At 36.9% G+C, this 22,554-nt stretch overlaps 1 protein-coding gene across 1 annotated transcript; it reads left to right on the forward strand.

The window, feature by feature from the left end:
• Positions 1–7,403: 7,403 nt before the first annotated feature.
• MEIOC (meiosis specific with coiled-coil domain) lies at positions 7,404–22,118 on the forward strand. Its single transcript, XM_060395717.1, has 8 exons — positions 7,404–7,469; positions 8,022–8,156; positions 11,137–11,294; positions 13,278–13,382; positions 14,210–16,082; positions 16,552–16,686; positions 19,695–19,875; positions 20,357–22,118. The coding sequence occupies exons 1-8, from the start codon at positions 7,404–7,406 to the stop codon at positions 20,584–20,586; spliced, it is 2,883 nt and encodes a 960-aa protein (XP_060251700.1). The 3' UTR covers positions 20,587–22,118.
• Positions 22,119–22,554: the final 436 nt, after the last annotated feature.

Raw genomic sequence — 22,554 nt, forward strand, 5'->3', positions numbered from 1 at the left:
GTGATGCCATCCAACCACCTCTTCCTCTGTCATCTGCTTCTCCTCCCGCCTTCAATCTTTCCCAGCATCAGGGTCTTTTCAAATGAGTCAGATCTTTGCATCAGGTGACCAAAGTATTGGAGTTTCAGCTTCAACATCAGTCCTTCCAATGAATATTCAGGACTGATTTCCTTTAGAGGAAAACTACGCTGCATAGTAGGAAATTATCTCAAGAATCGATGATTGATGATTACATGACTAGATAATTATGAGATTATTAAGAGGCTTAACTACAGACTGAGAATTAAAAACAAAGTAAGTATGATCTTGTAAACATCCCTTTCTCCAGGAGGCAATCTTTGTGGGAAATGTGAGTTTTGTCTTTTGGGGTATTTTTTGTCCCCCTCCACCCCACACCCACCACACATGTGGGATTTTACCCTGACCAAGGATCAAATGCATGTCCCTGCTGCAGAAGCATGGTGTCTTAACCACTATACCACCAGTTCAGTTCAGTTCAGTCACTCAGTCATGTCCAACTCTTTGCGACCCCATGAATTGCAGCACGCCAGGCCTCCCTGTCCATCACCAACTCCTGGAGTTCACTCAAACTCCCGTCCATTGAGTTGGTGACGCCATCCAGCCATCTCATCCTGGGTCGTCCCCTTCTCCTCCTGCCCCCAATCTCTCCCAGCATCAGAGTCTTTTCCAATGAGTCAACTCTTTGCATGAGGTGGCCAAAGTACTGGAGTTTCAGCTTTAGCATCATTCCTTCCAAAGAACACCCAGGGCTGATCTCCTTCAGAATGGACTGGTTGGATTCTCTTGCAGTCCAAGGGACTGAAGTTCAAATAAACGTGAGCTCTAGAGGCAGCTCTGGTACCACTCGCTCTGTGATTTGGACTTCTCACCCATACATTTGCTGCTGGAGAAGACTCTTGAGAGTCCCCTGGACTGCAAAGAGATCAAACCAGTCAATTCTAAGGGAAATCAACCCTGAATATTCATTGGAAGGACTGATGCTGAAGATGAAGCTCCAGTATTTTGGCCACCTGATGTGAAGAGCCAACTTATTGGAAAAGACCCTGATGTTGGGAAAGTTTGAAGTAGAAGGGGACGACAGAGGATGAGATGGTTGGATGGCATCACCGACTCAATGGACATGAATTTGTGCAAGCTCCAGGAGTTGGTGATGGATGGGGAAGCCTGGTGTGCTGCAGTCCATGGGGTAGCAAAAGAGTTGGACACGACTGAGTGACTGAACAACCTGTACATTTGAGGATTTAGTGAAATGATCTTCAAGGGCCCTTACAGATCTAAAATTCTGTGATTCTATGGTTCTTGTCACTTGAATTGTTCTATATCCTAATTTTATGAAAAATAAAAATTGTTAACAAAGCTTTCAAGAAGTAATTTTAATTATATATTCTTAACTCGCCCCAATCTTATCTATAACTCCAGTGTTATACAATGATTATAAGAATTTGGAATCTATTCTGAAGGCATTATAAGAGGGCAAACCAAAACCTTATTTTATGGTTATTGTAATTCCATTGTTGGGCATTCTAACTGCATAAATATTTGCTAATGCATAAATGGTATATAACTATTTCCATTTAACTACCATATGGAAAATAAGTGTAATACTCCATTATCTACTCACTCTGATTAAATGAATCTCTCCTGGAGAATTCAACAAGTTTTTATTTCTGGCAGTTCATTAACATTACTAAATCTTTGAATGACAAGGACAGAGATTATTGTTTCTAGGTTAAAAGAGGGTGATGTGGAGTCAGGATAAGTCAAGAGTTGGAAAGAAGTTTAAAGGTTATCTAACTAGACCCTTTATTTTACAGATGAGAAAAGTGAAACCAAGAAAAGGTAAAAGCCAGACATTTGGTGATCATCTTGGACAAGAGCTGGAATAAAACACGAGACTAGGAACTTCCCTGGTGATCTGGTAGTTATGAATCCACTTTGCGAGGCAGGGGATGTGGGTTCCGTCCTTTGTCAGGGAACTGACATCCCACATGTTGTGGAGCAACTAAGTCCAAGTGCCACAACTAAAGAATCCATGCACCACAACAAAAGATCCCAAGTCCCACACCTAAGACGAGACAGTCAGATAAATAATAAATAAATAAACAAAATTAACTAGACCACTTGATCCCCCAGCTTATTTTCCAACAGAAATAGATTATTTTCCTTATTTTCCTTCAGAATAGATTCCAAATTCTTATAATCATTGTATAACACTGGAGTTATAGATAAGATTGGGGCGAGTTAGATTTCCCTCTTGGTGCCCAATATCTAAGATGAGTTAGATAAGAAAAGCCAGGTTTTTTAGGGTTCATCTCACACACTAGTAAAGTAATGCTCAAAATTCTCCAAGTCAGCCTTCAGCAATATGTGAACATGAACTCCCAGATGTTCAAACTGGTTTTAGAAAAGGCAGAGGAACCAGAGATCAAATTGCCAACATCCACTGGATCATCGGAAAAGCAAGAGAGTTCCAGAAAAACATCTATTTCTGCTTTATTGACTATGCCAAAGCCTTTGACTGTGTGGATCACAATAAACTGTGGAAAATTCTGAAAGAGATGGGAATACCAGACCACCTGACCTGCCTCTTGAGAAACCTGTACGCAGGTCGGGGAGCAAAAGTTAGAACTGGACATGGAACAACAGACTGGTTCCAAACAGGAAAAGGAGTACGTCAAAGCTGTATATTGTCACCCTGCTTATTTAACTTATATGCAGAGTACATCATGAGAAAGGCTGGGCTGGAGGAAGCACAAACTGGAATCAAGATTGCCGGGAGAATATCAATAACCTCAGATATGCAGATGACACCACCCTTATGACGGAAAGTGAAGAAGAACTAAAGAGCCTCTTGATGAAAATCAAAGGGGAGAGTGAAAAAGTTAACTTAAAGCTCAACATTCAGAAAACGAAGATCATGGCATCCGGTCCCATCACTTCATGGGAAATAGATGGGGAAACAGTGGAAATAGTGTCAGACTTTATTTTTTTTTTGGCTCCAAAATCACTGCGGATGGTGATTGCAGCCATGAAATTAAAAGATGCTTACTCCTTGGAAGAAAAGTTATGACCAACCTAGATAGCATATTAAAAAGCAGAAACATTACTTTGCCAACAAAGGTCCGTCTAGTCAAGGCTATGGTTTTTCCAGTGGTCATGTGTGGATGTGAGAGTTGGATTATAAAGAAAGCTGAGTGCACAACACCAAGGATGAACCCTCATATAAACTGTGGACTTTGATTGACAATGGTGTGTCCATTGTAGGCTCACTGATTGTAACAAATGGTCCACTTTCGTATGGATGCTGATAGGGAGAACATTGGGCATGTATAGGGGCAGGGAATATTTGGGAACTCTCTATACTTTACATGCAATTTTGCTGTGAACCTCAAACCGTTTTTTAAAAAAATAATGTCTAGGACCTCCCTGGTGGTCCAGTGGTTAAGAATCTGCCTGTCAGTGCAGGGGGCACAGGTTTGATCTCCAGTCCCAGGAGATCCCACATGCAGCAGGGCAACTAAGCCCAGGGACCACAGCTACTGAATCCAAGGGCCCTAGAGCAACAAGAGAAGCTGCCGTGAGAAGCCTGAGTACTGCAACTGGAGAATGCCCCCCACTTGCCGCACCTAGAGAAAAGCCTGTGTGCAGCAATGAAAACCCAGCACAGCCAATAAATAAATAAAAATTTTAAAAATAATGTCTATTATAAAGAGAGAGGAAGAGAGAGAATGAAATCATCAAGCCAGACTAGCAGTGGGACTCCAGATCAGAGGTAAAATCCTTGAAACAGAGGTAGAGCCTTACAAGTGGGGAACCTCCCTTACTCCACCCTCCAAAGCAGGAGTCAAGGAAGTAGCTTTTCTAGGTTTTAATTTTGTAGGTGCCCTAGGAAAGGACAGGTTGGAGAACTCTACCTACTTAGGGATCAGTTCAGAACCTGAGCAGAATTTAAAAGCTTTTGCAATAAAACAACTATTGAATATTTCCAGGCTCTGACAGATTTTGATAAGGACCCTCAACTTTATTATTTAATACAATGGTTTGCAAAACATCCAGCTTTCAGGTTAACCTGTCAGTAACTATGTCCTCTCATGATATTTTAGACTGCACAAATAGGAAGCAAGACAGATAAAATAATATAGGAAGTTCAGCTACTGAAAAATTGCAACAAGGAGGTAGGCTGTGTGTTTTCAGTAAGATTCTATATATTCCGAATCTATTTCCCACCTCAACGGTACATAATCATCCAATTGGAAAACCACGTCTTTCAGGAATATTCTTTTAATTTTTTACCTTTTGGAAGGAAGCTTGTTTGCAGCAATATATCACAACACAAAGCTTTAATGGATCTTTAAATGCCCAGATTAAGAGAGAATGACCTGGAACCCTATCTAACTGAAAGGGGAAAGGCAGAAACAACGAATCTTTTTAAAGTTCTCAAACTCTGTGGTCTAAATTAAAACTGTGAATCTTAATTTTAAAAAGAGAAAAGAAGAAGCTGTTTTCCAGTCCATGGTGTCAAGAGATCCTTCATTCTATATCTGGCTGCTGCTGCTGCTGCTAAGTTGCTTCAGTCGTGTCCAGTTCTGTGCGACCCCAGAGACGGCAGCCCACCGGGCTTCCCCATCCCTGGGATTCTCTAGGCAAGAATACTGGAGTGGGTTGCCATTTCCTTCTCCAATGCATGAAAGTGAAAAGTGAAAGTGAAGTCGCTCAGTAGTGTCCGACTCTTAGCGACCCCATGGACTGCAGCCCACCAGGCTCCTCCGTCCATTGGATTTCCCAGGCAAGATCCCTCAAATTTGGGATTTTCCATGTTCCAGAAAAACATCTACATCTGCTTTATTGACTACACCAAAGCCTCTGACTGTGTGGATCACAACAAACTGTGAAAGCAGAGAAGACATAAAAAAATTATTTTAGTATTTCTAACTTCTTACTGTAGTCTGAGGTTTGTATCTATCTTTAGGCAGTTGTGAAAACAATTCCATCTACCTCTCAACATATGCATTCAGAATGAGATCTTCCAAAAGAGAAATGCAAGAGATGAAAGAAAGAACTAATTATACACTAAATACTTGTTTTTACTCCATAACCAAAATGATCCTTTTTCTAATGTATTCACTTGAGTTCAATGGGGTGTTGCATTTTCCTATAACCTTCATTTCCAAAACAAACCATGTCAATACTAAACAAGACAATACAATCTCAAAAAAATGAGCAAAGGATTTAAATAAATATTTTTCCATAGAACATACACAAATGTTCAATAAGCACATGAAAAGATGCTTAACATCATTAGTCACAAGGGAAATGAAAATCAAAACCACAGTGATATACCATATCACAACTTCTTGAAAGGCTATTTTAAAAGAAAGAAAGAAAGAAAGGAAAATAACAACTGTTGGCAAGGATGTGAATAAACTGGAACCCTGGTGTATTGCTGTAGGGATGCAAAATGGTTCAGCTTCAGCAGGATAGTTTGGAGTGGAAAATGTTGAACAGAATTACCATGACAGCAATTCCACTCTTAGTTAAGCATATATCCAAAAGAATTGAAAAGGGAAATCAAATAGACATTTGTACACTAATGCTCATTACACCATTCTTCATTACAAAGATAAGGTGAACACAAGCCAAGTGTCCATCAACTGATTAATATTATTCAGCCATAAAATGGAGTGAAGTTCTGACATGTACAGCATGAATCTTGACATTATGCTAATGAATGAGTCACGAAAGGACCAATATTGTATGATTCCACTTATACGAAGTACCTAGAATAGGTGAGTTCACAGTAACATAAAGTAGAATAGAGGTTCCCAGAGAGTGGAAGGAAGGGGAAATGGGAGTTATTTCTTTTATTGGGTACAAAATTTCTGTTTGGGATAATGAAATATTTCTAGATATGGATAGTGGTGATGGTTGCATAACACTGAGTATAATGTCATTGAATTATGCATTCAAAGGTGCTTAAAATGCCAAATCTTATGTATATCTTATTGCAATAAAAAAGATACATAAGAGGATTCATACTTTAAATCATTCTGGGTGTTATGGGAGAGACAAAACAGTATGCTCTGAATGTAAGGATGGAGTAAACTCCAGGTTAGCAACTTTAAGGGTGAGGTAGGGAAATAAATATAATGAATTGGTACAGCCAGGTCAGCTAACAAGTTTTCTTAACTCAAAGCTGAGTTGGGATCCAAAATAATCATCAGGGCGATATGGGCCAAAAAGACATGTCCCCCTATCCTATTTCCATTTCTGCTTGAGTTAAAAAAACATCTCCCACTTTATTGCTTCTCAAATTTAGATTTTAAATATACATGCCTTAAAGGTGGTAACTGTGCTTACTTTGATCGTCTTCACTATTTCAATGCACACAAAATTGTTTAGCATTTTCTGGGGACAAAATCTTGAGATAGCACATCCTCGAATGGGACCATCTATGTGAATGGCCTATGTGGTACAGGTCAGAGTGAAATTTGTTCAGGGGTTCCATAAGCACCAATATGTCTTCACCCCCACTGAAGCGTGGAGCCTAGGACAGAGAGCAGCTCTCTTCCTTTTCGGAAGGGACTTTCCCAACCCCCACTCCTTAACGGGTTCCTCACGCTCCGTAAGCGAGCCCAAGTCTATCACTCTCTGAGGCAGCTCCAAAGGATTCTGGGAGTTAGGGCCAGGACCAGGGGCAAAATGAAATGTTGGAGCAAGGTGCTGCTGCTGCTAAGTCACTTCAGTCGTGTCCGACTCTGTGCGACCCCATAGATGGCAGCCCACTAGGCTCCTCTGTAACAGCCAGTTAATTTAGGATTATCCGCCGGTTGCTGAGCGACTTCTCAAATCTTCCTGACCACTTCTCCCACCTGGTAGGCCCGAGCGCCTAATCCTCCTTCCACGCCCCGCCCCTCAGTTGCCCTACTAGCCAATCATCAGGCGGGTGCTTGACGGACTGGGCCAATCCCGAACACGTTCACTTTGAGCGGGAAAGGCTCAGAAACGCAGAGAGAGCGAGGTCGCCTTAACGGCTGGTTCTTGGCCTTGTCTCTAGTGGGTAACAGGCCTCGGAGGCCGCCGCCCATTGGCCGGGCAGCGGGCCAATGAGGGGTGCGAAGCCGGAGACGGGCCTCCCAGGAGGGGGCGGGGCGGGCCCGTGCCGGGTCGCGTGCCGGGTCGCGAGCCCCTGGTGGGCAATGTAACGGCCTCTCCCCAGCCTCTCCCTCCCGGTTCCTGCCCCCGCACCCACACACCGGCTCCAGGCAGCGCCCGGGGCGGAGGCGGCAACGGCGGGGTGCGGGTTGAGGGAGCTGGGCCTCGACGCCCCGCCCCATCCCCGTACCCCAGGAGCTGTGCCTAGTCCAGGAGGGGCTGGGAGGCCCATGGAGGTGAGCTGCGGAGACCCCCGTCCGCCCCCTCACCCCCCAGGCCTGAGGGAGGGACTTGAGGTAACTGGCGGGGACTGTCAGGGGTTTGGGTGGCGGCCGGCCTAGGAGGACGGCGACCGTGAGGAGAGACAGAATGGGCGCGTCCCCGGACGCGGGTCTCTGAAGCGGCCGGGCGGGAGAGGCCGGGTCGCCGGCGAGGAGCCCCGACGGGGCGGCCGGGCTGCGCCGCGGGGGTGAGCCTGGGGCTTGGCGGCCGGTGGGGTCGGGGCCTGGGGACTCACCGCGGGCTGACAGAACTGCCGGCGGGGCGGAGCAGGTGACTGGCCGCGACGCGCAGGTTGCCGCTGCCTCCCCAACGTCGGGCTGTGGCGGCGCTGAGGCGGAGGCCGGCGGGGAGGGCCCGTCAGGCGCACCTTGGGGTCCGGCCGGAAAAAGGAGAGGGAACCCCGGGGGCAGAAGCGCGGGGTCCCCAAATGAGTGTTCTGGGATCGGATTCCGGGTGCAGCTAGGCGCACAGCCGACGTAGAACCGTAGAAGCCGTCGTCCGGCCGTATCGGTCCGGCTCTGCCCTGCGTGACGTGTCTCTCCTGTTCCTATCCCCGTTTCGTGCAGCCGAAAGTCGCGTTCCGTGGAGGTGCGAATCGCTGCTGGAACCTCAGTGCGGACGCCAGCAGTCGACTAACAGATGTCTTCAACAGCGTGATGCTGACGGGCTCCCCTTCCTTCTATGATTGCTACAAATCGCAGGTCTGTTTCTCCGCTCTGCCCTTTGTTAGAGAATTTATTCTCCTTCAAATTCGACCCTACCCCCAGCACCCAGCCCATTCACGTTGGCGTTTAAATTGCTCCACGTTTAGGACCAGACCATATTTTAAATACAGAGTTTGTAGAATACAAACTGGTTTTGAAAGCAAGTTAAGGAATAAGATTTTTCATTTATTCTTGCTTTTACTTTGTTCTCAGCGTGACATGATGCCAGAAATGTAAGAGAATCTGTATTTGCTTATACCGTAAGATGATTTTCCCTTCCAGCATTTATTGGAAGTCGGTGCAAACATACGTTTGATCATTAAAAAGGGAAATTCTTCTATACTTTTTTATTCTCTGGCTCTAACAATGTCTTAGATGATGTGGTACCTTTTACCTCACCTAGAACATTTAGTTTTGTTAACGTGTTAAATTTGCTTAGGATAATATGTCATTTTCATTTGAAATTATTTAACCAGCACATCGCTGTTGATATTGTTATATTTTGAATTATAACAGTGACCTGAAATAAATATTTTATTTAATTCGCATGTCAGCCTTGTATAGTATTATACCCATTGTACAGATAGAGAAACTGAGGCCCAAAGAATTTGACTTGTTCTCTAAGTGACAAAACCCAAGTTGACTCCAGGTCTTTTCACTGCCAAGACCAGCATTCCACTGCTCTCTGTAATGTTTACCTGACTACTAAAATTTACTTGGATTTAATTTCAGTTGATTAAGCATAGCAAGAATAAAGTAAGACATTTTGCAATTATCTAGACTAATTAGTGTACCAACCCTAAGCATTCACATATTTAACTTCCAGAAATGTTTTGACTGAAAAGGATCTAGATAGCCACCACATTAGTTGCTTGTTTTATCCTAGAATATTAAATTTAAATCAGTCTTTTAAAAGGATTTAATTTTTCTAATACTCAAATCTTTAAAATATAAAGTATACTGGAAATAATACTTATGTATTTTGTTTCAAATACTGTTTACCTCATTTGATATTATATAATCTGAAAATGCTCATTTTGTTTAAGCAACTCTTTCAAAAAGATGAGCAATTATTTGTATCACTTTGGATACTTCACACCTAAAAGAGAGTTAGGTTGGGCCTGTCATAAAATCTTCAAAACTAAAGGAATAAAATTATGAAAGGTTCTGACCATAACAGGCTTTGTAAAAGTTACTGCTAACTAACAGAAATTTTGGAAAGACAGTTTTTAGTAGCACTTTTAGCAAAATCTCTTCTGTGCCTCAGTTTCTCCAATTTCAGAATAGTCAACAAAATAATAAGCTATAAACAAGAAAATTATAATATGTAGGTTTCAAATAGTATTCATAACTAGAATTTAACCAAATGGCTATAAAATGTTTGAGATTTGTGATTAGATGATATTAGTTTTCATATATTATTGGTATAAACTCAGTGAATGTTTAAAATGTTATTTTTCAGTTATCGTGTCCATGAACAACAAAAATTTAGGAGTGTTTTGATCTAAACATGTTTTATCTCTTTTCACATCAATTTTGATTGAGAAAAAAAGCAATTAGAAAATATTTCTAACCAGGATTATATACCTTCTATATTTATAAGAAAATACCCTTTCTACTCTGCTTATATCTGGATATTTATAGCTATTACATCTCAGGTTTTAGTAGCTCCTTATTTGGAGAGTTAAAAATTGTGAATCTATATATTCAGACTATTTTAAGTATTTAAAATTTGAGGTGCAGTATTTTCATTGTACTTCAATCCCTTTTTTGGAAGGAAACAGGACTTCAAATAATTCATTAAAATCTTAAAACTCAAACCTTTTACCTTATTTACTCAAAATTTATTATAGAAGTATAAAGAAAAAATGAACTCGTTTTTTCTTATAACTATAATATCTTTAAATTTCTTAAGATAAAATATGTTATGTATTGTCTCATTTTTATACTTCCTCTTGGAAATAAACTAAGCTGAAAATTAAAGATATTGTTTTAAAAGGCCCTAGTGTAGGAGTGGAGAAGGCAATGGCAACCCACTCCAGTACTCTTGCCTGGAAAATCCCATGGGCGGAGGAGCCTGGTAGGCTGCAGTCCATAGGGTCTCGAAGAGTCAGACACAACTGAGTGACTTCACTTTCACTTTTCACTTTCATGCATTGGAGAAGGAAATGGCAACCCACTCCAGTATTCTTGCCTGGAGAATCCCAGGGACAGGGGAGCCTGGTGGGCTGCCGTCTATGGGGTTGCATAGAGTCGGACACGACTGAAGCGACTTAGCAGCAGCAGCAGCAGTGTAGGAGTAAGACGTCCTTAAATTTGGGTTTTAGTTTTGTCATCTCTTAGCTCAATAATTTGTGGCCTCATTTTTAAACCCATTATAAAACACCCATTTCCTCATTTTTAAAATACAGAGAATATCCATGTCATAAGGTGACTGAATACAATGTGTGGAATTTCTTTGAAAATTTGATGTAAATGTACATTCACTTGTTTTTCACAGATTGGGGACATTAAGACTGAATTTTGTAAATGACTTATTAAAAATAATACTAAAAATAACACAGCTATGGTCCACATAGTGCTCATCTGTTCAAAAAATTAGAACAGCAATAATTGTGGGTGTTTGTGTCCTATCTCAGGGATAAGCAACAGCTATTGGACAGGGGCCAAATCTGCTGAGTGGCTGTTTTTGTAAACAGAATTTTATTGGAATAGTAATTTACACATTGTCTATAGTTGCTTTGGTGCTAGGAGTTTCAACAGACCTTAACACAGCAAACCATAAAATATTTATTATCTGACAGAGAAAAAAATTGCCAACTCCTACTGTTAAAGTAAGCTTAAGTGTCTAAGTCTAGATTTGTCTCCCAACTTTTACACGTGTTATTTCCTCAAATTTCTTATTATTTCACTAATATTCTGTAATAAATGTAGTTTTGATTGTATCAGATATACAAACATGTCTTTAAAATTTCAGAATGAAGATAGTGTTGACCTAAGGCAGACCTATGCTCCACTTTCTTCATCAACGGAATATGCAAGTTCTGTAGATTCTTCACTTTTCTATGCACCATGGTCTACATATGGAGATGATATTAAACAGCCCTCTAATTCTCAGATCAATGTAAAGAACAGGTAAATTAATAAATTAGATTTCTCAGGCTAAACAAAGTGTTCTTAAGTTTGATTACATGGGAACCTAGTTATATTAGCTCTTTGTTCCCTATATCAGTATTTTTATGACATTGTAATTTTACTTATCTAACTACTAGGAAATCTTAAAAGTTATGTGTCTATAATTTTTTCTTGCTACTTTCTTTCATTAATTAGAAGCAACCCTAAGTGAGTACATCTTAAGTTCCTCTTTCTAAAGATAGCATATAAATGAGTTACAATTTTTCAATCTATTTTTTAATCCAGTTCTAAATTTTCAGTAATTCTTCCCTTACAAGTATACAACAAACAGGATATTATCAAATGTAAGATACTTGTTTTCTATTCAGTTCCACTAATAATGAAGGCTAACTCTATGTCAGATTCTCTCCTGTTGAAGATATTAGAATTAACATGGCAAATATTATCCCTGCCTTTATAGATCTTACAGTAATGGTGATGATTATGATAACTTGCCAGGCACTACAAGTGCCTGGTACTGCAAGGTAAGGTCTAAAGGAAGAAGGATAAAATATTATGGGAGCTTATAAAATATTAAGAGAAGCTTAAGGGAGTGACACTACCTTTATGTTAATTATAATGAGGGAGCAGTTAAAAGAGACTGATGTGCCTTTAGTTTACCAGGAAATAATTATTTTTAAAATCTACTAATTAAATAATTGTTAAAAATTTAGAAATTAGTTTTAAGTTCTCTAAAGTAGATTTTATTAGGTAGACTATATCACTCTACACAAAAAAGTATTTTTTTAGTTAATATGTGTTCATTGAAAAACTTCAGACTTTATAGAAATACGTAAAGGCAAGCAGAAGTTTACCTTTACCCTGCCTTTCCACCTCCCAGTAACAACTATTAACAGTTTGGTATATATTACATTGAATATTTTTCTAGATATATACTAACATATTATTATACAAAAAGTTTATATAAAATCTTTTTGAAATAACAAGATATAGTGGGAAAAGTATTAGACTTGTAGGTAGACCATTTATTCAACAAGTATGTAGTAAAGCATGGCAAATGATAAACCTTTGCAAAATTCAGGTTTTTTAATATCATAATCATTTATTCAATTTAATGATTACTAATACCTACCTTTTCTATGTTATGAAGATCAATAAAATATTTGAATGTTATGTAAGTATAAGGTATTTTTATTTCTAAAATGTCCTAACACTATGAAATGTTAGACATAAAATATTAAAAAACAAGAAGTTTCAATTTAAAAACAACATATTACTTCTAGGAACAAATTACCCAAAATCCATAAGAGGTAAAAAGGGTCCAGTATATTTCCATCTCGTTGTTTTTTACATTTTGTATTGTTTAGATAGTGTTGGTCGTTAGGTAGGGTTTCATCTACATGGAGCACCAGTCACTTCTTTGGCAAAGACTTAAGGATAGCGCCCATATCTTTTACATTTGAGGGACAACTGCTGCATTCTTGTGATATTTAGGATGACCATGTCACTATACTTTTTAATCCAACTTTTAGTATAAGAGTCACAAAAATAGAGTAACAGGTTTATATGATTTTCAAATCACAGATGAAAAAACATAGCAAGTGTGATGCAATGATGTATAATAGGACTAGACATGCTTTCAGAAGCAGCCATGGTACCAATCATGTCTATAACATCATAGATTAGAGATTTATATCTTGGTCATCTAAAATGAATAGCATGTGTTTTGGAGAAATAAGAGGTAAGCATTCATTGAGAACTAGACATAAGATTTGGAATGAAGGAGAAATATTTATGTAGGATAAATACTATGCTAAAGTGGAAAATATTCTTTAGTTCCTATTCCCTCTTTAGTTGAAATGAAGGTATAGAGTTAATCCAAATATTTTATAGAAAAATAAGTCAGAATAAGTCTGGAAAAAGGAATATATTATGTTTCAATATGAGCAAAAGAATTTACATGTGATATTCGTTTATTTTTAGGATTCAAACAGAAAGAAATGACTATGGTAGTGAAACAGACTTATATGGACTTGTGTCTAACATTTTGGAAGAACAAGATAAATCACAGCCATACTTTGCTGAGGGGTTAGTATAGATTGTTAACTTTTATTTTTACTTAATAGAGGATCATCTGACATTCGACATCATAATTCTGATATTTGTTTCGAGGAGCCTTGATTTTCCTGAGGTGCTTGCCATACAATTGAAAGTTTAATTTGCTATTAAGAACTTTCATTTGAAAAATCATTCTTCCATAACTCAAAGCTATTTCCTTTGAGTTCATGAGCTAAAATTTGGCTTAAAGAGTATAAATTCCAATGACTTTTATACTTATACCTCCAAAAATAAAACTATCATTGCTTCTGAGTAGAAATATGTATGGATTTTATTCATATAGTAAAAACTTTTAAAGTATGCATTAATTGTTTTACTTGGGTGTAGAAGCCATATTATCCAGATTCCCTATTTCATAAATAGGGAAATATGTAGCATACATCTAACCAATGAAAATATTTTCATTTCAATGAGAGTACATCCTTTTTAATTAAAAAAATTGTGGTCAACAGATTAACCTTATATAAGAAAAACCTTATCTGGTTTCTACTTACTATATGTAAACAGTTCATGTAAGACCATGCAATCACCACCCTCAGGCTTTAGTTTATGTCTCCTTGAAAAGTATACTGAAGACATATTAAGACTAAAATGCATATTTATGCAGCATATAGCGCATTTTAAGTGGCAGAAAGTTATTTGGATGTAATTGCAGCTTATAAGGCAAAGTTGGAAAGGATTAGAGAATGGTGAAATGGGGCAATGTAAATGTTTTTAAAGCCTTTCCTCCCTTCTCCACTGAGAATATAAAGACTTTTAAAATCTACATTGTAATTAAATATATTTTCTTGTTCTAGGACCTGTTCCTCCAGTTTAAAGTCAGTATGGCCAATGAACACAAGCAGGTTTGCAGATCACCATGACCTCTTAACAGAAACCAAAAGGCCAGTAGATACAGCCATCTCTCAGCAAGCTTTTTATACCGGTGAATCTGTGTCAGCAGTGGAAAAGCAGTACCTACATAACAGTAATCTCATACCACAACAAAAAATAGATGAACTTTATCATGGATTTACTGGTTTAGACCTTGAAGAACAATGGATGTACCCCTCACGAAATGATCATTCTAACTGTTACAATGTTCAGCCAAATGATACAGCTAAGACAGCATTTCAAGAATATCCATTTATCAAAAATTGTTTTACACCACAAACTGGTCTGTCTGACATCATGAAAGAATCTGGAGTTGATACTTACTCTTATGGAAGAGAGAAAATATGTGCTAAAGGTCTGGAAGCACCATTACAGCAAAAGAGGGCAGAGATATTTCTTTCCCAATTTAATAGGTACAATGAAAATCCAGATTATTGTAGATATCCAGAATATGCTCACCCTAATAAGGCTAAGCTGAGTAAGTGTTCGAATTTTAGTGTCCAAGATAGTAAAAAATTAGCTAGTGCCACACCTGAAACACCAACTGTAGAAACAGACACCTACACAAAGTTATTTCAGGTAAAACCAGCAAACCAGAAAAAAATAGAGGAGACAATACCTGACCAGCAGAATTTCACATTTCCAAAAACTACACCACATCTGACAGAAAAACAGTTTGGAAAGGAAGCAGCATTTACTGCTGATTTTGGCTTAAAATCAGAATATGGACTAAAACCTCATACAACTTGTTCAGCTAATAATGATTTTGCTAATGTCACAGAAAAACAGCAGTTTACTAAACCTGACCCCCCAAATTCTGAGTATTTTAAATCAGTGAATTTACTAGCAAATTCAGCAACATCTTCAGGAGGTATCAACTTAAACAGACCAACATGGATGAATGTGCAAACAAAAAATAACACTCCTATTCTTTATCGAAATCAAGGTAACTTGATGAAATTAAATTCTCATTTAACTATAGCTTCAAAAGGTTCTAACCATTCTTCAGATTTCCCCCAACTATCATCTACAAATTTAACCCCAAATAGCAATTTATTTCAGAAGTATTGCCAAGAAAACCCTTCAGCATTTTCTAGTTTTGATTTTGGTTACAATGGTGCAGAAAGAATCCAATCTGTCAATCACATGGAAGGACTGACAAAGACTGGAGAAGAAAATCTCTTTGAATCTGTTACCGATAAAAAAATAAAGCAGCCAAATGGATTTTGCGATAACTATTCAGCCCAGCAGTATGGGATCATTGAAAATGTAAACAAACATAATTTTCAAGCTAAGCCCCAAAGTGGACATTATGATCCTGAGGAAGGGCCAAAGCATTTAGATGGCTTATCTCAAAATACATACCAAGATCTGTTGGAGTCACAGGGTCATTTTAATAGCCACAGACAGGGAAGTGGAGACAACAATATTAATAGCCGTGTGAATCGCACACAGGCATCATGCTTTTCTAATAATTATATGATGGGAGATTTAAGGCATAATCAGAGTTTTCAACAACTTGGTTCAAGTGGGTTTCCACTAAGATCCACTCATCCATTTGGCCATTCAGTTGTTCCACTGTTGGATTCGTATGATTTGTTTTCTTATGATGACTTAAGCCATTTGTACCCATATTTTAATGATATGATGTATGGTGATAATTCCTTTTCTGGTTTCGTGCCAACTTTTGGATTTCAAAGACCAATTAAAACCCGCAGTGGACCAGCCAGTGAACTTCATATTCGTCTAGAAGAGTGCTATGAACAATGGAGAGCATTAGAAAAGGAGAGAAAAAAGGTAATACAAAACTATCCTTTTAGGCATAACTTAGTATACCTCCTTTGCCTATTTTCATTTTGTTTACCCTAGTGTAGTTTAAGAAAGCGTACGTACTTTTAAGTTGAATTCTTCTATAATGTATATTATTTGTTAAGTCCCTGACTATACAGAATTAATTAGGTGACTTAAGAGACTAAAAATGATTGGGGCTTAAAAAATTTTTAAGTTTTTTTTGCCTGTTAGGTAGACTTTTTCCTTAATGGGTTGAAAGTTTAAATTATTGGAGTGTTCAGGTATTTTATGCAGTAAGTGTGACAGAAAAGTATATGGTACTGTGGTTTGTATTTATTGCCTTTTGATACCAAAACAGAATTTTTATCTAAAGGAGTAATTTTCAATTTTCTTTTTAGGCCTATAAGAAATATTATTCATGATTGAATCACATTTAGAAAATCTAGTATCTAAAAGTTATATAATTTTTTTACAGACTGAATTGGCCCTTGCGAAGAATTATCCAGGGAAAAAAGTATCCAGTACTAATAATACTCCAATTCCACGGCTGACCTCCAATCCATCTAGAGTTGATCGGTTAATTGTGGATGAACTTCGAGAACAAGCCAGAGTAAGCTGTGAAGATATCTAATAGCAGATTTTTTTAACTGTTTGATAAAATTTTTAAATGCCTCAGCAAGTTAGAGTTCTGAAGGATTCTTCACTCACATTTATGTGTAACTCTCTGAAATGTATTCTTTCCCATGTTTGGACCTAGAACTATTAGTTATTTAGGAAAGGGAAAATAGCCCCACTCAGTCATTAAAATATTAAGTTTAGTAATCTAAGTGATTCCTCTTCAAGAAATCCAGATTAGCAATGGAACTAATCCACAAAAGAAAGAAAAAAATTTAAAGCAAAACCATTCCCATTTCTTAATCACAAACATTTGTTTTCTAGCTTCACGAAAAAGCTTTGCTTATATTAAAAAGGTAGTAAATTAATAGGAAATTACCTTATTTCATTTTCTTGACCCTGTTCTCTTGAGTTATTTAACAAACATTAAGTATATCTAGCAATGTATTAATTACTAATAAACTGACGTATATAGGTATATGCATAATTTTATAAAATAGCCTTATTTTGGAAAAGTAGTATATCACTTCAGATCAAATGTAAAGAATCTTGATGTTAATTAAAAATTATTTTCCTATTATCTCCTTTGTAATTTCAGAATTCTCCAAGCAACTGTAATAGAATAGGGTAGTTTTTTCTTTCTGACCTTCCTCTTTTAAAAACTTCTGTTTTCTGGGACTTCCCTGTGGTCCAGTGGCCAAGACTCCATGTTCCCAATGTAGAGGGTCCTGGTTCCATCCCTGGTCAGGGAACTAGATCCCACATGCTGCAACTAAGAGTTATGCTATATGAAGATTCAACATGCCGAGTGCTGCAACTATGACCTGGTGCAGCCAAATAAATAAACAAAATAATTTTTAAAAACTTCTGTTTTCCAAATAAAATTCGATAATGATTCCTAGGAAAAGGCATGCAGTGAAACAGATTGCATCTATGATTGAATAAAAGCCATTTAAGGAATTAGAAAAAATCAGCACAACAGAGTCTTATTTTATTGATCATTTGTTTCTTACCTATACCATGCTGTCTTTAAAATACAGATATGAAATACTTCAATGGAAAAATATTGATTTTTACCTAGCTTTCAGCCTTGATTAGTTGTAATTTTTAATCAAATTCATAAATTTGTACAATGGAATTTATCAGTGGTGTGGTCAGATATAGCCAAATGTTATAAAAACTTAAATTCTTTGTTTTTTTAAACTTCCAAGTTAAAATTTTTCTCAGTAATGCATTTCTAGGCAATAAATCAAAGAATTGCTAATGTGAGTATTAAGAAATATACTTAATACTTTCCAGCCTTATGTGGGCTTCACCTTAGTTTAGCATATTTATAACTGTTATAATAATTTATTTAGCAACATTAGACTAGTAATATACAAAGGGCAAAAATATTTTTATGTGTACTACTTCTAGTTTGCTGGTTTTATAGAATTCTGAAAAAAATCTTTTAAAAGTTTATTAAAAATCACTTGTAAAATTTTTTCTTTACACTTATTCAAAATGACTCTCTTACTTTAAAAATATATAATTTGTAGTTCACTGGAGTTTTTACTGTGGTGTTTTTTCCTTGTATTGTCTTATTTTCCCCCTCAAGAATCTGGCTGATTGTACAGTTGGGAGGAAAATATTTAATACCTGTACACTTGTGTTTTCTCCATGGGCTTGAACTGGCATGAACTTATACCAAAGAAATTTGGTAGGAGTGTGAGGTTAGAGGCATTCATTCAGGTGCTTATTAATTGAGAGGTATTTTTCTGTTCTTTCCAGTCACTGAATTATGTGAGTTTTAAATCATTTGGCTCCCAAAGGCAGTTACTGTATTTATTAGATGTTCAAATCCTAGCTACTCAAAAGTTCTCCTTCCTTACTCCTTCCAAGTTTAGAATTTGAAACTTAGGCATATACAATATGAAACATACTCCCCTTACTATATATCTAAGATATATAGTGTCCTTTTTTAAGCTTAATTAACCAGAAGAGTCTTCTACCACCAGAAGATTAAGACCTCCTAATTTTCCCTAGCAATTTTGACACTTATAGGATTTATTTTGTTACTTTAGCATAAATTTAAGTCAGTATTTTCTGGATTATGGACTCCTTAAAACTAACACTAGTGTAGTGTAGTTCTTCAGTCGTGTCTGACTTTGCGACCCCACAGACTGTAGCCTACCAGGCTTCTCTGTCCATGGGATTTTCCAGGCAATAGTACTGGAGTGGATTGCCATTTCCTTCTCCAGGGGATCTTCCCAACCCAGGGCTCAAACCCGGGTCTCCCGCATTGTAGATAGACGCTTTACCGTCTGAGCCACCAGGGAAGTAGCCAATATTATTTCTGACTTCCAAAAGGAAGACCATCAAAGGCCCAGAAAGGAATTGCTGAGGTGAAGATTAATCAGATCTAGAGACTGATTAACCCTTTTTAGCTCAATTTTTTTCTTTTAACTACAGTAACTCCTAATCTCTTTTGGCAGGCTATTATTTACCAAAAAGAATGTCAGATTTTATATTTGCACTTACTGTTAATAATATGGATATATTTGAATGTTTGACTTTTTCACTGTTGCTTATTCTCAGAAACTACTTTTAAACTATCTAGAATTGACATATGTATGAAAGACAGACTTTCCATCTTTGTTTCCCCCATCATGGTGTCAGGATATAGTAAGCTAGTGAAGTGAAAGTTGCTCAGTCGTGTCTGACTCTGCAACCCTATAGACCATACAGTCCATGGGATTTTCCAAGCCAGAAGAATGGGATGGGTAGCCTTTCCCTTCTCCAGGAGATCTTCCCAACCCAGGGATGGAATGGGGGTCTCCTGCACATTGCAGGCAGATTGTTTACCAAATAAGCTATGAGGGAAGCCTAAACATTTACTTATTATTGAATGAACATTATTCCTCTCATCTCTGTTCTGCTTCATTGACGATTTGTTTTAAGTTAATGACGGGCAATGTAGTTAAATTTTAAATGCCTCATCAAAATTTAAAATGTTTCCCTCAGGTTGTGACTCTACTGGGCAAAATGGAACGTCTTCGAAGCTCTCCCCTTCATGCCAATATCTCTACAGCTCTTGATAGACACTTGGAGTCCATTCACATTGTACAGTCACGTAGAAAGGATGAAATTGTTAATGCTTCAAATCGGCAAAGGCAAGGAGTTCCTAGATGCCAAGATGACAGAGGTACAAACATTAATGCATATCCTTTTGATAAGGCAGTTAATTTGAATGTTAATAAAATCAGATTCTGAAGTTAAATAGGTTGGATTTCTAACATTTACACTTATCTAAAGAATAAATTGTTAAATGGTGCCTATATAATTTACTCCAGAAGTGAAAGTGAAAATACTTTTATCTCTTTTGCTAATTTTACCCATTTAATTGTAATAACTCTGTCAAAGTCTGTGTTCTACCCAGCATAGTCATGGTCATACAAGTCAGAAATAAAATACAAGTGTAACACCTTTTTTTACGTTAGTATTTATATTTAAGGTATAACACTTTCAAATATTAAATCAAGTACTTTGATTAGCTCAGTCAGTAGCCATCTTTGATAAAAAATAATGATGTTTGATCATTTAGTAGCACAGACTGGGTTTTATAAGAGTTTAGGAGTACTTAAATGATATTTAATTTGAACTGACCACAAATGTTTCTTTTACAGATGTTTTTGCACTTGCTTCAGCAATTAAAGAGATGTGTGTAGCTACTCGGAAAGCACGTACTACCCTGTGGTGTGCACTGCAGATGACCTTGCCAAAAACAGCCAGTACAGCTGGCCAAACAGATGTAGAAAAGGCTTTACAAGATATAGTAAACTGTGAAGATAAAGTCCATGAAAGCCTAAGTAGTAGCAATCCAATGAACCAGAGAGGTGAAGCAAACAAACATTAAGGAAATGGCAGCAGAAAGAAGAATAAAAAGCTGATAAGTAAATGTATCAAGACATGCTAAAAAATTTTAATGAACTTGTCAAACTTGAAAATTTCATTACATTAATTGTCTTTCAGATTTGAAGTTAATAATACCTTAATGAAGTCTAACTTCTATTTAAAAATCTATTTGGAATGAATCAGATGTAGTTGAAAGTGAGTCAAACGTAAAGTTGACTATTCTAGGGCAACTAGGAATTCCCAGGTAGTCAAAGGTAACAAGTTTAAATTAAATTTTTCATAACAGCTGAAATATTGCTGAAACTCATTCTGCAGTGCAGGGAAATGCAAATATGAAATTCTTCTAGAAGATAAGTTTCATTTAGGTCTGCCTTAAGTAAGTATAATTCCAAATAATGAATCTTAAGTGACTGTAACCCAATTATGGCTACAGTCTAGTAACCAAAACAAGTTTTGATTGTGATATAAGAATGTTTTCCTTACAAAACTGGATGATACCTAGGGAACAAAGGAAAGAAGGATGAACCCAATATTCATGTAAAAATTTAATATTTAAAATACTACCATATTTATAAATTTGAAATCTTAGTGCCTAAGTGTTTGGAGGGAAGTGCATCTGATTCTCCTAAATTAGTGATAAAAGTGCCAGTGTAAAAACCATGCAAGTTACTGAATATAAAACCTGTTCAAATCATTTGTGTATATTATTTAAATTTTAATTACACTATCAATTATTAAATATTTCCAGTTTTAAAGTATTTTAATTGAATCAAAAAACAAAACATTTCCTTTACCTGGATCTTTTAGACTTGATGCATAACTAAAATAATGACTATTGTTTTAATACCCTTAGTTTGCTGCCTTTTTGAGGGTATCACGAAGTTCTAAAATGTATTTTTTTTAAGGTTAATCTTTTACTAGTTTAGTTTGCAATTGGTTAGTGTATATTTTGTGTAGTTATGTTCATTAGTTTGCTTCTGAATTTTTTAAAAAGAGCTCTTGAAAGCTTGGCTTTTTCTGTTTTTCATCACTTAATATCTTTGTATGGAACCCAAGTAATTTATTCAGTAATATGAAATGTTGGTATTATGTGACTCAGAAGATCTTGGGTTTTAACATTTCTAGCATGAGTTAAACTATAATATAATGTACTGATGAAATTTAATTGAACTACCCTTGACCAGAAACACTAATGTTTTAAATGTTGGTGTTTTTCTTAGTTTTAGAAATCCTGGTATTAAAAAAAAAAAAAAGAGTGTAATCACACCACATAAATTTTCTTTAGATGATGTGCGGAAGAAACTGATTGAGAATGCAGGAGTAACTGTAGGGAGAAACATTTTGATCACTGAAATGCCTTAAAACTACCCAAATGAATTACATTGAGGGTAGTCAAATAAAATAGATCATCCCACCACAGTCACTGCATAGAAAGTGGTTAAGTTTGATATAAGACATGTTGGATGTTATGGAAACAAATATTGTACTGAATTTAGTCTCAAGAAAAGTAAATAAATTGCTTTGTTGAAAATAGTTTTTTTTATGAGTTTGTATTAGTTTCTAACATTGAGTCACTTGTCAGAAAGCCAATTAAATTTCATTTAACTGATAAGAACTAGTGCTAAGTTTTAAACTTCATTATTAACACATAAATAATGTTGGCAGATAATAAACCACCACCATTCAGATTTCCTTGGATTTAACCTGACCTCCTTCAAATATGAAATTTTTGTTCTGCCTTTGTGCTAATCCAGGAGAACCATAGTAAAACTTCTAGGGAAACTTTTATATACAGTGGTCAGAAATGAAACACTATTAACAAAAAACAAAAATTATTTCAAATTTCGTTAATCAAGTTACACTACAGATAACTCTCAAATTAGTTGGTTGTCCCTTTCTATTGAATACCCTCTAATGGATGGTTCTTATGTAACTTCTGAATTACAACTTATGAAAATGTTATAAAGTT

The sequence above is a fragment of the Ovis aries genome, chromosome 11 (assembly GCF_016772045.2).
Source record: "Ovis aries strain OAR_USU_Benz2616 breed Rambouillet chromosome 11, ARS-UI_Ramb_v3.0, whole genome shotgun sequence".
Taxonomy (NCBI): Eukaryota; Metazoa; Chordata; class Mammalia; order Artiodactyla; family Bovidae; genus Ovis; species Ovis aries.

Bases quoted from the DNA above. Each gene is read 5' to 3' on its own strand.
- MEIOC (XM_060395717.1), top strand. From the start codon at position 7,404: ATGGAGGTGAGCTGCGGAGACCCCCGTCCGCCCCCTCACCCCCCAGGC. The intron at 8,157-11,136 runs GTCTGTTTCTCC...TTAAAATTTCAG, and splicing joins ATGATTGCTACAAATCGCAG to AATGAAGATAGTGTTGACCT. The intron at 16,687-19,694 runs GTAAGCTGTGAA...TGTTTCCCTCAG, and splicing joins AACTTCGAGAACAAGCCAGA to GTTGTGACTCTACTGGGCAA.